The sequence below is a fragment of the Miscanthus floridulus genome, chromosome 6, assembly GCF_019320115.1.
Source record: "Miscanthus floridulus cultivar M001 chromosome 6, ASM1932011v1, whole genome shotgun sequence".
Lineage (NCBI taxonomy): Eukaryota > Viridiplantae > Streptophyta > Magnoliopsida > Poales > Poaceae > Miscanthus > Miscanthus floridulus.
The window spans coordinates 93,262,469-93,277,305 of NC_089585.1; the positions used below are offsets into that span (position 1 = coordinate 93,262,469).

The 14,837-nt window shown below is 41.7% G+C and overlaps 2 protein-coding genes across 4 annotated transcripts; both read right to left on the reverse strand.

Annotated features, from left to right (window-relative positions):
- Window positions 1-130: 130 nt before the first annotated feature.
- On the reverse strand, window positions 131-8,487 carry LOC136456328 (AMSH-like ubiquitin thioesterase 2). Of its 2 annotated transcripts, XM_066456150.1 has the most exons (9): window positions 8,044-8,388; window positions 7,457-7,498; window positions 7,090-7,372; window positions 6,889-6,978; window positions 6,740-6,802; window positions 6,541-6,615; window positions 1,924-1,986; window positions 932-984; window positions 131-746 (listed from the first exon to the last, which is right to left on the reverse strand). In XM_066456150.1, the coding sequence occupies exons 1-9, from the start codon at window positions 8,313-8,315 to the stop codon at window positions 563-565; spliced, it is 1,125 nt and encodes a 374-aa protein (XP_066312247.1). In that variant the 5' UTR covers window positions 8,316-8,388; the 3' UTR covers window positions 131-562. The 2 variants fall into 2 exon arrangements, with proteins under 2 accessions (XP_066312247.1, XP_066312248.1); XM_066456151.1 differs by lacking the exons at window positions 131-746; window positions 932-984; window positions 1,924-1,986 and adding an exon at window positions 5,920-6,245 and having other exon boundaries at window positions 8,044-8,487.
- A 332-nt stretch (window positions 8,488-8,819) lies between these two features.
- On the reverse strand, window positions 8,820-14,684 carry LOC136458649 (uncharacterized). 2 transcript variants are annotated; one of them, XM_066458582.1, is made up of 10 exons: window positions 14,191-14,673; window positions 14,015-14,089; window positions 13,812-13,898; window positions 13,295-13,351; window positions 11,575-11,667; window positions 10,623-10,695; window positions 10,335-10,410; window positions 10,155-10,245; window positions 9,925-10,046; window positions 8,820-9,483 (listed from the first exon to the last, which is right to left on the reverse strand). In XM_066458582.1, exons 1-9 carry the CDS (start codon window positions 14,236-14,238, stop codon window positions 9,927-9,929), a joined length of 720 nt encoding a protein of 239 aa, XP_066314679.1. In that variant the 5' UTR covers window positions 14,239-14,673; the 3' UTR covers window positions 8,820-9,483; window positions 9,925-9,926. The 2 variants fall into 2 exon arrangements, 1 of the variants encoding a protein (XP_066314679.1); XR_010760035.1 differs by lacking the exon at window positions 8,820-9,483 and having other exon boundaries at window positions 10,007-10,046; window positions 10,155-10,255; window positions 14,191-14,684.
- Window positions 14,685-14,837: the final 153 nt, after the last annotated feature.

Genomic DNA, 14,837 nt, shown 5'->3' on the forward strand with positions numbered 1-14,837 from the left:
CCCATTTCAGTATCCACAATTTACCATTACGACTCTAAGTTTCGCCTCTGTTTTCAGAAAGTTCCGATGTTAAAGTATGAAGTGCCTTAGACTGAGACTCCCAGAGATCTCGAGGCTGTGTATTTCATAATTTAGGAACTGCCAAATCTGTGTATTTTTTTCATACTCCAGTCACTGACAAATCAGCAAGTAATTTGGGAGTGCCACAGTCGACCGCTATGTTACAATCACACTTCAGTACAGACCAAGTTAATCAGTGTATTTTTGCCCCAGTTGTATGTTATATACAGTACTACTTACAGTACCAGCTCAAAGGCAGACCGAACAGGCAGATTGAAGACAACCCGTGCTTGTTTTCAGTTACTCCTTTTTTCTGACGAATACCAGCGCAGATGCTGGAGGCTTGGTGCTATCACTATATCACAGGAAGTACCATGAGCATCTTGGTTCCGGTTTGGGGCTACCACTATACCTATCAGGCATTCAGCAAGCTCTATGGTATATAATTCTGCCAAGAGGGAGCATAAAGAAGCACATGCTGTTATAGCTTCAGCTGTATTGATCATTGAACGGAGCGCAGGTCAACAATCTCAAACCGCAAATTGGGGTTGAAGTGCACTTTCGAGCAGGTTTCATAGATTGGACTGCTGTTGGTTGTCTCTCGGTGAGTGTGGAACCCGCTTTCATCACACTCCCTAAGCACATCCATCCCTCCAGGATCAGTCAGCCTGAATATCCCATAACTCCTGAAAGATTTGAGAAACAAATAGGGTAGTTTCAGATTTCATTCTACAAGTGTAGTATGACTGAATATTAGTATATTACCCAGAACCAGAAGGTAGGACCAAAAGCAATTAAGAACAAAGGAACTGCAGATGTATGCCAGGCACTTTATGTGCAAGTGTAGTAGTTGTTAGCAAAGAACACTTGCCTGGTTGGATCTGTGGGTGCGACCACAATTGCAACAGCCTCTGGTAGCATAACCTACGGGAATCCAGCATTTTTCATCAATCAAAGTTAAAGGCACGGCAAAGTGTGATAACAAAGTGAAAGCAGGTGAAAGAGTCAGCTTGAAGTTCTGAGTTGACATTGTTTCAAAAAAGTTCTGAGTTGACAGTGTCACAGTCTCACAGAAGTATTTAATAATTCTGAGCTACAGTGCAAGTTATTCTCAATGTTAGTACAACCATGAAAATGCTAACTGGTCAAATAATGATTTTGCTAACTCTAGGAGCATGGTTGATCATTCCTGGTGTTAGTTAATAACTTAATATCCTTCCGCTAGGTAAATGATTTTTATTCTACGGAATTGAAATATGCAAATTGTTGAAGCACTGTTGCTACTTGTACGATGTGATTGTATTCACAACCAGTGACCACAAAAACTTAAAAAATAGATGGTATCCGTTGGCCTGCCTTTTCAGTATTCGACTAGTGTTTTTAATCAGGACACGAGGGGAAGGTATGTAACCGACAAATATCAGCTTCTAAGCCTAATGGCTACTAAATAAAGGTTAGGGCATAGTTTTCAGATATCAGGGTGAAAAATAAGTTAAATTTTTTAGCTAATCACCAAGACCACAATCTTTGGCTATCTTTAAATGTGTGGCAGTGTCTATGATTCTGTATGGCTGATTTATGCAAATCAGTGGTGCATCTAGATACTCATGGTACCTAAAGATATCATCTCGTCAATTAAGGAACCATGTAATACCATATATCATCTAAGTAAGTGCAAAAAGATTACACTGAGACCAAACTCTATGGCAAGATCATGTCAATAATTTGATGTTTGACAGCAGATCATTCAAGCGGAAGTTGTCACATAAAAATTTGAATACTTTTAAAAGTCCTATCATTTTATATAAATATAAAAAACACCTTCCCTTTTGTAGATCAACTCAGCACAGCTTATTTAATTACCTGGTAAGAGTACTGAGTATGCAAATCGATCGATGATAGAAAGCATGTTTGTGAAGGATGAGTCTGGAAAAGGGGGAAAAAGTGTCAATTCTCAGTAACAGTTAACGAAAAGTGACCATTCTATCCAATACTTGAAGTACACTAGAAAAGAATTTAAGAGCAAGAATGTTCAAATAGTAAAGAAGATGAGGTCCATGCTCTGCAGTGATAAAACAAGTCAAGTTGAATTTGAATTGGACATGATATCACTCTTTCTTCATTCTTTTTTATAAAGGTACTCCCTCTATTCCAAATTCTAAGTCATTTAGTTTTGTTTTAAGTCAAACTTGTCTATCTTTGACCAAATCTACAGGAAAATGCACAAATATCTACCACAACAAACAAGATCCATTAGATACACCATGAAATATGTTTTGACATGCATTTATTTGATATATTGTAAATGTTAATATATTTTTCTATAAACTTGGTCAAAGTTAGACAAGTTTAACTTAGGTCAAAGTTAGACAAGTTTAACTCCGTCTATGTTGTCTCAACATAGCAGGTCTCAAGCCTTGGTAAAGGAGGAGGGTTGTGATAGGCGTGGCGAGCCAACGTTAAATCTAGCCATTCTAATGGAGATGAAACCCGAAAGAAAACCATTGGGGCGTAACCCTCTTAGTGACGCGCCATATCGGAACCCGGGTATGGTGTTAAATGAGCAAGGGCCGGGTCGTCACCCCCGTGACGCGCCGTGTCGCGATCTGGGCACGGTGTGAGCAAGGATCGGGTCGTCGCATCCTTAGTGGCGCGCTACATCGGCGTCCGGGTGTAGTGAAAAACGAGCAAGGGTCTTCGTATCTGAGTCGACGGGTGCGAAGGGTAAGGAAGCTAGTCGAACCAACTAGGATCCGTTTAGGTAGTTAGAATGTAGGGTTGCTTACAGGTAAGTTAAGAGAATTAATTGATACCGCGACTAGGAGGCGTGTAAATATATTATGCGTTCAAGAGACTAAATGAAAGGGTCAGAAGACGAAAGAGGTGGACAATACAGGTTTCAAGCTTTGGTACACAGGGACAGTCGTGAATAGGAATGGAGTAGGAGTTTTGATTGATAAGAGGCTCAAGAATAGTGTGGTGGGAGTGAGAAGGCAAGGAGATAGGATTATCTTAGTCAAGCTTGTCATTGGTGATATGGTCTTGAACGTAATTAGTGCGTATGCCCCCCAAGTAGGCCTCGACGAGAGTGCTAAGAGACAGTTCTGGGAAGACTTAGATGGTCTGATTAGAGCTGTACCTAGTAGTGAGAAGCTTTTTATAGAAGGAGATTTTAATGGGCATGTAGGGACTACAAGCGCAGGTTTCGAGGCAGTTCATGGAGGTTTTGGATATGGTAGTAGGAATCAGGAGGGGGAGGAAGTTCTGGACTTCGCGGTAGCTTTTGACCTGATGATAGCCAACACTTTCTTTAGAAAGAGAGAATCTCATCTAGTGACCTTCAGTAGCGGACAACACTCTAGCCAGATTGACTTTGTCCTCGTAAGAAGAAAGGACAAACGAGCATGCTTGGGTTGCAAGGTGATACCAGGAGAGTGTGTTGTTTCTCAACATAAGCTTTTGGTGGCAGACTTTCGTTTTCATGTGCATGCCCGTAGGGATAAACAAGCTAAAATTGAAAGAACAAAGTGGTGGAAACTGAAAGGAGAGACATAAGAGGTATTCAGGAAAAGGGTTATCAAAGAGGGCTCTTAGAAGGAAGAAGAGGACATAAACAACATGTGGGAGAAGATGACAACCAACATTCGGACGGTGGCCTCAGAGGTGTGTGGAGTAATCAAAGAAAGTGCAGGCGAGGCTAAAGATACTTGGTGGTGGAACGAGGAAGTCCAAATGGCTATTAAAGAGAAGAAAGAATGCTATAGAAGCTTGTACCATGACAGGAGTGTGGACAACATAAAGAAGTACAAGGTGGCAAAGAAGACTGCAAAGCGAGCTGTAAGTGTGGCAAAGGGTAGAGCGTACGAGGACCTTTACCAATATTTGAGTACGAAGGAAGGAGAGAAGGACATTTATAGGATGGCTAGGGTTCGTGAGAGAAAGACAAGGGACTTCAACCAAGTTAAGTGCATTAAGGATGAAAGTGAGCATCTCTTGGTGAAGGAGGATGAGATCCGACATTGATGGCAAGAGTATTTTGACAAATTGTTCAATGGTAAGAATATGGACACAACCTTTAAGTTGGATGACTCTTTTGATGACATCAATAGACGCTTTGTGCGGAGAATCCAAGAATCTGAAGTCAAAGAGGCATTGAAAAGGATAAAAGGAGGTAAGGCGATGGACCGGATGGTATCCCAATCGAAGTGTGGAGATGCCTCGGGGACATAGCTATAGTATGGCTAACCAAGCTGTTCAATCATATTTTTTGATCGAACAAGATGCCTGATGAGTGGAGGAGAAGTATATTGGTACCGATCTACAAGAATAAAGGGGATATTCAAAGTTGTACTAATTACCAGAGAATTAAGTTGATGAGTCATACTATGAAGCTATGGAAGAGAGTTATCGAGCATCGCTTGAGAGCAATAACGCGGGTCTCTATGAACCAATTTGGTTTCATGCCTCGAAGGTCAACCATGGAAGCCATTTTTTTAATAAGACAAGTTATGGAGCGGTATAGGGAGAAGAAAAATGACCTACACATGTTTTTATTGACTTGGAGAAGGCTTATGATAAAATACCAAGAAATGTTATGTGGTGGGCTTTGGACAAACATAAAGTCCCAACGAAGTACGTCGGGCTCATTAAGGACATGTACAACAATGTTGTGACTAGAGTTCGAACAAGTGATGGAGACATAGATGATTTCCCAATTAGGATAGGACTACATCAAGGGTCAGCTTTGAGCCCTTATTTATTTGCCTTAGTGATGGATGAGGTCACAAGGGATATACAAGGGGACATCCCTTGGTGTATGCTTTTCACGGACGATGTAGTGCTAGTTGATGAAAGCCGGACAGGAGTGAATCAGAAACTGGAGTTATGGCGGGAGACTTTGGAGTCCAAAGGTTTTAGACTCAGTAGAACTAAAACTGAGTATATGAGATGTGACTTCGGCACTACTACTCGGAAGGAGGAAGATATTAGTTTGGAAGGTCAAGTAGTGCCTAGGAAGGATACCTTTTGATATTTAGGATCAATGGTACAGAAAGACGGGGATATTGATGAAGATGTTAGCCATAAAATCAAAGCAGGGTGGATGAAGTGGCGGCAAACATCTGGTGTCCTATGTGACAAAAGGGTACCATAGAAGCTAAAAGGCAAGTTTTATAGAACGGCGATTAGACCTGCTATGTTGTATGGTGCAGAATGTTGGCCTACGAAAAGACGACATGTTCAACAGATAAGTGTCGCGGAAATGCGTATGTTGTGTTGGATTTGCGGTCATACAAGAAGGGATCGAGTTCGAAACGATGATATACGTGATAGATTAGGGTTAGCACCAATTGAAGAAAAGCTTGTCCAACACCGGTTGAGATGGTTTGGATATGTCCAATGGAGACCTCCAGAGGCACTGGTGCGTAGTGGAATCCTAAGCCAGGAGAGTAACGTGAAGAGACGCAGAGGAAGACCGAAGTTGACTTGGGTAGATGCAATAAAAGGAGACTTGAAAGGATGGAATATACCCAAAGACTTAGCCATAGATAGGAGTGCTTGGAAGACAGCTATTCACGTGCCTGAACCTTGATTGCTTCTGCTGGGTTTCAACTCTAGCCTACCCCAACTTGTTTGGGACTTAAAGGCTTTGTTGTTGTTGTTGTGGAGTAGATTACTACTTATTGCATGAATTCACTGTTCTGGGTGTATTTATGATGACACATGCATCTTTCTTATATATATGCAACATAGTCAAAAAAGCAGAGACAGTATATAGAACAAGTGAATAAATTATGAAATTTCACCTTGCCGCTTATTGTGAAGGACTCAAGATAACAACAATATCCTGATAATTCTGATTCCATGTGAAATATGCCACTATCATACTACTATGGGGCAGGATGCCAAGGTCAGCATGTTGCTTTTCTCAGAAAGAATCCAGTACATTATCTACTGCTCCTTCATATGGCTAATGCAAGAAAGGCATGTTATATGTAGTATTTTCTGCGATGAATGTTGTATGTTATCGATTCAATATAATTGCCAAAACATGTCTCGATGTAGCAATAATCTGACTGTCTGAATGTTCATCTTGATAATAATTGTTACTTTCTAGATGAACTAAATATGTTTCGTCCAACCTTATTAAAAGCGAGTGTCAATGCTAAATTGATGAACATTTTTTCCTGAAAAATAGCGGGAGGGCAGCAAATTTCACTGATTAGAAGAAAGAATTGCAGCAAGCCAAAATGAAAGAAGAAGGCTTGGCCCTCAACTGCAAAAAGAAAGAAAGAAAACTATGTGTACATGATGAATGAGGTTACATGCTGCAACAATGAAAGCATCTAGCGCAGGTATCAGCTTATTTATCTTTTCAGATTAGGTGAAGCACGTAACTTGTATGTGCATTTTTTTTTTCATTTCAACTGAACCAGCAACGAAGACAAAGTTCATGAAGTATGGAAATGCTAGAATATATACATGAATCCATCCTGCAGGGTAAAGCGACTGCTCTGATAACACGGCATGTATCTCCTCCTCACTAACAGCCTGGCACTGTATTTGGAAAAAAAAAAAGAGGAAGACTTCAGAATGGCATAGCTAGATATTTCTCAGGACATTTAATAATCTAACAATAATATATTAAGTATATGTTCGAAATCACTCAATTACTGCATACTGAGTGAGCAGTTCCTTCTTGCTTCGGTATAATCAACATTGTCACAAAGTAAGTTCCATCCCTCTGCATACAAACATAAAATATTCAAGATCTAATCTGAAAATTAGGTATGTTTGTCACATTGGTAATTTATTGCCGACTGCACTTACAAATGAAGCACCAAGAATTCCACAAGTCTCTAGATTTTTGCTTGTATTCTCCTTTGCAAGCTCCATGAATTCGTCTGTCAATCTCACTGACTGAATAACATGCATAAGGATGTTATTTCATCTCAATCTTCAGTTCGTACCAGCCTCCAAGAGACACTGTATGTTTTTAAATAAAAAGATGGGGAATGTAAGGGAACGTACTATTTGCATATCATGCAAATTACTTGATGTTGAAGACTGTCCCACTGAAGCTCTGGCTTGCTCATCCACATATTCAGAGTCAGAGCTAAAAGAAGCATTGCCAAAGCTCGAAAGATCTTCTATCCAAGATACAATTGGAGACGGGAAGTGATGCTTCACAGCGCAGGAACCAACATCGTGGTCTCTCACTGTGGCTTGGCAGCTGACAACTGGTTGAGCATCCAGATACATTGATTTACTTGGTGCTGAGTGAATCCCACATCTCCTCGTATCGAGGCCGTATCTGCCATTTTTGCATTGATCATGTCATGATGCTGTATCAGAAACAAAATCGTCAACTGCTACAGAAGGTACAAGCACGGCATACCTCCTGCTACCCATGGCTGGAGCAGGACACCAAAATTTCAGCCTGCAATTTTTTTTAAAAAAAAATCTCGAACAGTTAGAAACACTGAAGAGAAAAGAGTTAGAGGGTCTGGAAAGAAATGACAGCAGTTTGATAAGGCGCCTAACAACACCAGAGCACTGCTATTGTTGAGCATCATTTAGGCGAACTAACAAAAACATTGACAAGCAATCGAAGAAGTTCACGGCAGGTACACCATTTGCTTTCTAATAAATAAATACATAGGCAGAGCATCTGCCATATTCCCTTCAAACAACACCCAACCTACTAGTCTATTAATCTGCAGAGCAATTGGAGACTGCGTTGCTTCAAAGTTCAAACAACAGAAAATCAACCTGTGCTGATTAAAAGTAATAGCCCAACAATAATTCGAATTAAGAACGACCTCTTCATCACTAACCACCCAGAAGCAGCCACAGAAAGTAGCACCAACCCTAAAAGCCAACCAGATAAGCACAATCTCAAGCATGGCGGTCTGCGAATCTCACGGCCCAGCAGTCAGCTACCGCAAAGTAGGTCCTCGGTCACGAGAGACAGAGCTCACTCACCTCGAGAAAATCTGGAGGCAGTTGAGCGGCTTCAGGGGTGGGAAGGATTGGCGAGAGAGAGCGAAGAGGCGGTTGGCTTCAGCGAGGCGAGTGGCCGTCCGTCTGGCGGAGTTGGGGAAAAGCTGGGGAAAGGCGAGCGACGAGACACGAGAGAGTGCTGGGCTGCCGTTATTCTGACGCGAACACGAATCCTCCCCACGCGGGGGGCTCCGCTCTGGAACTGGACTGGCGCACGCACGCCACCACGTCGCCATCGTGCATGCCGCACACATCACAAAGAGGGGCGCTGGGCGGGCGAGAGCGAGGGAGAATTCCGGATAGGGACGAAAAGTCCGGGGGCGCTGGAGAGCGGACGGATGGGGAGAAATGAGACGTTGCTACGAAGGAAGCGCCGGTCGCGGTTGCGCTGGCACGGCGAGCCGAGCGAGCGACGTCGGCAGCTGGAGCCACGATGCAACGCCGCGGTGTGGATCAGGGGATGATGAGCGCTTTCGGCGCGGGCGCGTGGGGCTGACGCTCGTCACGCTCCTGAGTCCTTAGTCCTGACGGCAATGCCCGGGTGTGGTGCATCGGTTAATAATCTGGGGAACAATCGAGGGGGGCGACGCGCCGTCCTCCGTGGGCGGTTCCCGGATCTAGTGTAGGACGGCGCACTGCCGCGCCGCGCTCGAGGGTGGCATACTGGCATGAGAGGCCAGTACCGCTTCGCGGCCGTGGGCTAGGTAGGCGCCATGGCAGAATCTCGGTCCATTCATGATTGAGATTTTTGTTATATCATCAGATATTGTTGTCTGTCCTTGCCAGGTCAGGTCAGCCGGTAACGCATCACAAAAGTGGGAGGCGTGAAGCTAGCGTACGTACCCCGTGGATGGAGAACTAGTGCACGCCTCGTCACTCGCGTATGAGATGCCACGTTGATTACTGCGGAGGCAGCAAAGAGTGGCGAGCAGCCGAGCACGCAGGTCATGATTTGATGATATACGGGAACAAGTGAACCAGTGAAAGCACAACCTGATCAACTAGCTTTGGCAAATCTTACAAGAAAGCAAATGCTAACGTTATCATGGATAAGCTATGCTGTCAGGAGAGACTAAAAAAAACAGTTTTCATTTGACGGCGGGCGTCGGTCTCTAAGCTCAAACCATTCTACACCAGCTGACCTTGTCACAAAAATAAGCCGCAGCATGAGTTCTGTTTTCATGGGGACACGGCCAAAAAATCATATCCAGTCCCCTAAAAGTTGTACCTAAAGTCAACAGCTGTGATCACCAAAAGTGGACTTCTGACTGCAACGAATATGAAAAATGTGCAGCATCCTTGATCCATCTAGCGTGCCCTGTTGGAATGATAGGGTTTACCATTTTTCCTGTTCGCAGAATCGGCTGTGGCATCTAACCAAGCAATTCTCCCAAATACACTGATGGCATAAGCGCACATTGCCTGCACAAAAGGAAATAAATTTCACATAATTCTGACTAAAAAACGGTTATGAAAAAGATAATAGTAAAACGAATCAGACAGGCATGTTGCAATGTGGATGATGTTAAGTTCAGAAACATGTAGTCATTACCACTGATCCAGTGTGAAATGAAACCTATCTTGACAAAACTAAATGCAATGAAGTTGTGGGTGCAACAATACCAATATGTGGGATATTAAACAACAGAAGCAAGACTTAATCTTTTTCATAGGGAGAAATGGGAACATATATTTATAAGTTTAATAAAAAAAAGTATTAGTGTACTACTACACGTGATACATAATAATCTTTGATGTGGACAGCCACTTTGATCTCAAACTTTTCTACTTTTACTTTGAACTGACACAATGGAAACTCCCCCATTTTACTTTGGACTAAATGACTAATACTTGCTGACTTACCATCATGACAATCTCTCCAAGAGATTTTCTACCATAGCTCTTTGTTTTATGCCACTAAAAGATTCTGACCTCATAATTGCATTTGATACAAGAATGACAGTACTTGCCGCAGGAGCATTCACCTACAGAATATAAACCAAGAAATAAAACACAAGAAACATTACCATTTACAATTTAACAAAAAAGGTGGGATAAAAAATCATGATCAATGAACAGTAGCTAGAACATACCCAGACTCGACCATTGAGTCCAACAGCTATCTCAAAAGACAGTTTTTTCCCAAGGGCCTCCAGAACTGGACATGTTGGCGAACTTAACAACCTATAAGCAACTAAAGTCAAAAACTCAAAATCTAACAAAAAAAAAACAATGCTAGTGATTCAATGGAGGGCGAGGTGTATTATCCTCACATTCGTGACATGCCAGTTGATGTGTCAAACATATAACCATCTTTCAGCTGACCAAATTCAGCAGCTTTCCCAGAAGCTTGAAATTAGGAACAGTATTAATACAGTAAAAGAACGATCAGATAAAGCCAAAAGAAAACGGTCCAGACTGAGTATCATCCCACAAGCTGAAAGGTTCTCACAAACAATGAGGATATATTTGCTTTGCTAAGATGAATAAAATTTGGTACTCCATACTTCTGATGGACAATTAAGGAAAATGGACACTGAGCTGTAAGTTAAAAAAATTACCATCCATGCATGAGAGCTCGGGATTCATGATACTATTTGCTTTCACCACTCGAGCATATATTAACGTACCAATCTGCAGGAACATTCCCATCGTAAGACAAATATATAATCAATAAAGAGAATATAAAGCTCGAAACACTGTGGAAACAACTTATGGCACCACTCAGAGTTGAAATCACAGTGGACATAGACATGTTCAGTAACTTTTTTTTTCCACAATGGCCATAGCCGAATTTCATTACTGGTGTAACAAAATTGCAAAGATTCCACAGTTTAACGAGAACGAAACGCCACTACCTGACTACCATCGTGATCATGGAGTTGATCACCCAGGGATCCAACTCATGATCACCCACTACTTACCAAACCAAAACGATAAAGCTGAAACTACCAAAAAAAAACCCGCAGACACATCAAGTGTTCATTACAGGGCACCTGCCGCCCAGAACAGCGCGCAGGCCGCACAGCTTTATCGTACCTGACTATGTTCAGGACCTGACTATAGCATTTACTCTCCCTGTTCCTTTTTATTTGATGTTATAGGATTTTAAGAAGAAACATACCTAATTTACTTCCCTAAAATGTTCCTACCAAAGTAAAAAATTGGCAATCTAAAAGACTCAAATCTACTTGTTCATTAGTAACTAACATCAAATGTACGTAGTTTAGGAGAAATAGTTTAAATTACGAAGTAGAAAAAGACAGCTTTAATAGAAGCATGTGGTTATTTTGTACTCTTTCTTAATTTGAGCGCAAAAAGTGCTCAAACATCAAGCATAAAAGAATGGAAGAAGTATTTGGAACAGAAAAAAAACAATCCACATGCTACTGAACATATGTTAAGAACTGCACATGTGGCCTACTGTATACACATTTCACACTTTAAGTATAGAGACTGACAAAACTATGAAACTAAACAATGCTAGAAAGTTCAAATGATCCAGTGTCTTACCTCGAACTTTGGTATGTTTCTCCTTGTACCACCTTCAAATGCAAGCACCGGTAGAAAGGCCAAATTAGGACCCTTTATGTCTACCAAAAAGTTCTGTAATAACCAAAGCTATTTCAGCAAAGAAAATACATCACAGGCAAAATACATACAATTATTTAACATAATAAAGCAAATATCTAGCTTCTAGCAAAAGCCCATTCTGGTTTCTGTTTGTATATTAGAACTGTATGAAAAGGGTAATCAGCTGATCATCTTGCCAGTACTAGGGATATATGGATTTGACATTGTATATACAAAAAACCCCTTCATTTTGCAACACTTGTCCATTTTTTGAGGAAGCACAATTCCACATTACTTCTCCACCAAGCAAATCAAGTAATATTTCTGCCACTTTCATGCAGTTTAATGCTATAGTAGAAGGGATTGTGTAGTTGTACTGTTGTAGTATGTCATTTGATAGTGATTGTCCATGTTTCAATCAGGGCCGGCCCTGGAGCGGGGCGGGAGGGACGGTCGTCCCAGGCCCACGATACCGATGGGCCCCTCCCCAGGTATGCAATAAGAATACGAGATGCTAGATCGAATCGCCGATTCCCCATGTCCCGTGATCACACACGCTCCGCGAGTCTTCCGCCTTCCTTCCTGCGCTGCGCGACGTGCGCATGCGGCGTGGGCGTGGGCGTGGGCGCGTGAGGGTCTGAGGGGCCTAGCGGCGTTCCACCAGAGGCACAGAGCAGGCGGCAAATCAGTTCTCACACAGCCACATAGGGTCCTAATCCCTGATTCCTGAGCCCTATTCCCTCATCCCTGTTCGGCACTATCGGTAGACGACAGTTCCAGAAGGCAGCAGTCTAGCAGAGGAGGCAGGCGCCAGGCGGCAGCAAGGTACGAATCTCCGAATCTGAAATTTAGTACTAATTGTTTCTCACATGATCCCTACTTTATTAAATTATAGTTACTAATTGTTTCTCTGAATTTTAACAGTGCCATGCCATCAAGAAAGACAAAAGAAAAAGGAAAAAGCAAATAGATGATTTGATACAATACATTGACGGGCTCTTCATAAATTTCTTAAGAGTAATACTAGTGTTTCAATTCAAGAGATCCAGATGCATTGGCAACATTATGCATTGAGAAGCGATTATTGGATGAGATTGATATTGACACCGTCATCGATGACTTCACATCGTGGAATGTTAGAAGAATTTTTTGAGGTAATTTGATGTGTATACAAATTATTTCATATGAATACTATTTTTGCATTAAGTTAACTGCTTATTAGTAACATCGTATATGTGTTTATACTATATATACTACCAATGAGTAGTACTAGTAGTATTATCATGTTTGTATAAAAAGGTCCAAAAAATTAGTTTCGTTCTAGGTCCAGAAAAACTTAGGACCGGCCCTGGTTTCAATACTACCAGCTATTTTTTTCTTTGGTATGGTGCTTCTTTATCTGATTCCATCAAGATTGTCAACCAGATCAAAGAGTTTTCTGTAAGATCACAATTACAAATCTTAAACATAAAGATTGTAAAAAACATATATTCTATTGACTAGAATTGTAGAATCAAGCCCTTTAATTAAGATCACAAATATGTAGAACTGTAAAACATATAATTGTAATTTTTACAGCCATGATCCATGGTGGCCTCAGATTTAAATATCTAGAAACAAGTGTTAACTCACATACTTCTGAATGTAAATGTATACTTACGTCTGGTTTGGTGTCAACCACAACACCAAGAACTGTATCTTCTACAGAAGGTATATACTGCAAAAAAGAAGAACATGAATGACTGCTGAAACACAAGACAAGAGAGTGGAACAGAGTAGCACTATCCTCAGTCTCCTACGTTACAGTTAAGACGATATTAGGGGACCAGATCAGAGCTTTTCATGCTGATTAATTTCAAGTTATGAAAATCGAAACGTTTATTAAAATGGCAATAACATATAATCAATCGATAGAAGGTAAATGTGGCAATGACCAATTCATGTTTGTGTGTTAGTGCTGAAATTTTTGTTGCACTGAGTCAACATAACCCAGTCCATTTTAGGCTAACATATTAGTTCAGCAATTTACAGTTTTACACAGAAAGGGCCACATATATTATGAATTATCTATTCAACCAGCATCCTACAGCAATGGTAATAAAATACTTAACGCAAGTATCTCGAGAGCAACCAAATTTTTACATAATGTATGCATCTCCGAGACAAATCGGACTTACCCTCTTCTGGGAGTTCTCAATCCAATACTTGTTGGGTTTCAACAGCCGCAGCTTCCCAGCACTGGTCGCCTGGATGGTGTCACACTCCTGCAAGCCCCGTTTTATCACCGATAAGCCTCGCGCCCAAATAAACCCCATTAAACCCTAACCACTAAGTCTCACAAAAGACAACGGCTCCCACATTCCACCATGAAAGGGCTTACCTGACGCAGGCCCGCTCCGAGCTTAATGGTCTGGTTGTTCATCTCGGAGAGGTCCAGGACGGCGTCACCGGGTACCTGAGCAGCGAGGGCAGTGACGGAAGTGTGAGATGATAACCAGACCCGCACAGATAGCGGAAGTGAGAGATCAAGGTGCGGGATAGGGCTGGGAGGCTTACCACGTAGTTGTCGACGAGAGGAGAGGGCGCCGGCCTCCTCGACTCCATTGCAGCGACGGTAAGGAGCGCCGGCGTGGAGGACTGGAGGTGCGGAGCGAGTCGGACGGCGGTTCGCGGCGGCGGTCCTCCTGCGTCCTGGGCTCTTGGCTATAGAGCTCGCCCTGTACGTATGGTTAGCTGAGGGGATGGGCCTGGGCCTCAGCGTTGGACGCCTGCTTGTGGACTGTGGTCAATCAATTAAAAGAAGTTTATTTTGCTAAAAAAAATGCCATGGTCTCCAAGATCTCGGAGAATTGTAACGGCGTTTCTTCAAACTCTTTGAACTAATTATTAAGGTCTAATTTTTTATCTCTGATTTTTTTTAAATCAGAAATTTTACTCTCTCAACTCTCAAACCATTTAAACTAAGTGATTCTCTATGTGGTCTGATAAGACTTTTAAACCACAAAAAAAATCACTAAGCTTCTACAAATTCTAAGAAAAATTATAGTAATAGATTGGGACATGGCAAACCTAAATAAAATATCAAGAGCTCATTAAATATCTCAAAAAACTTTAAAGTAATATATTTAGCTCTAGGAAAATGAAAAAAAAATCCAACAAAATGCGAAAAGTTCGCAATACAATACATTTGATGTCTAAATGCA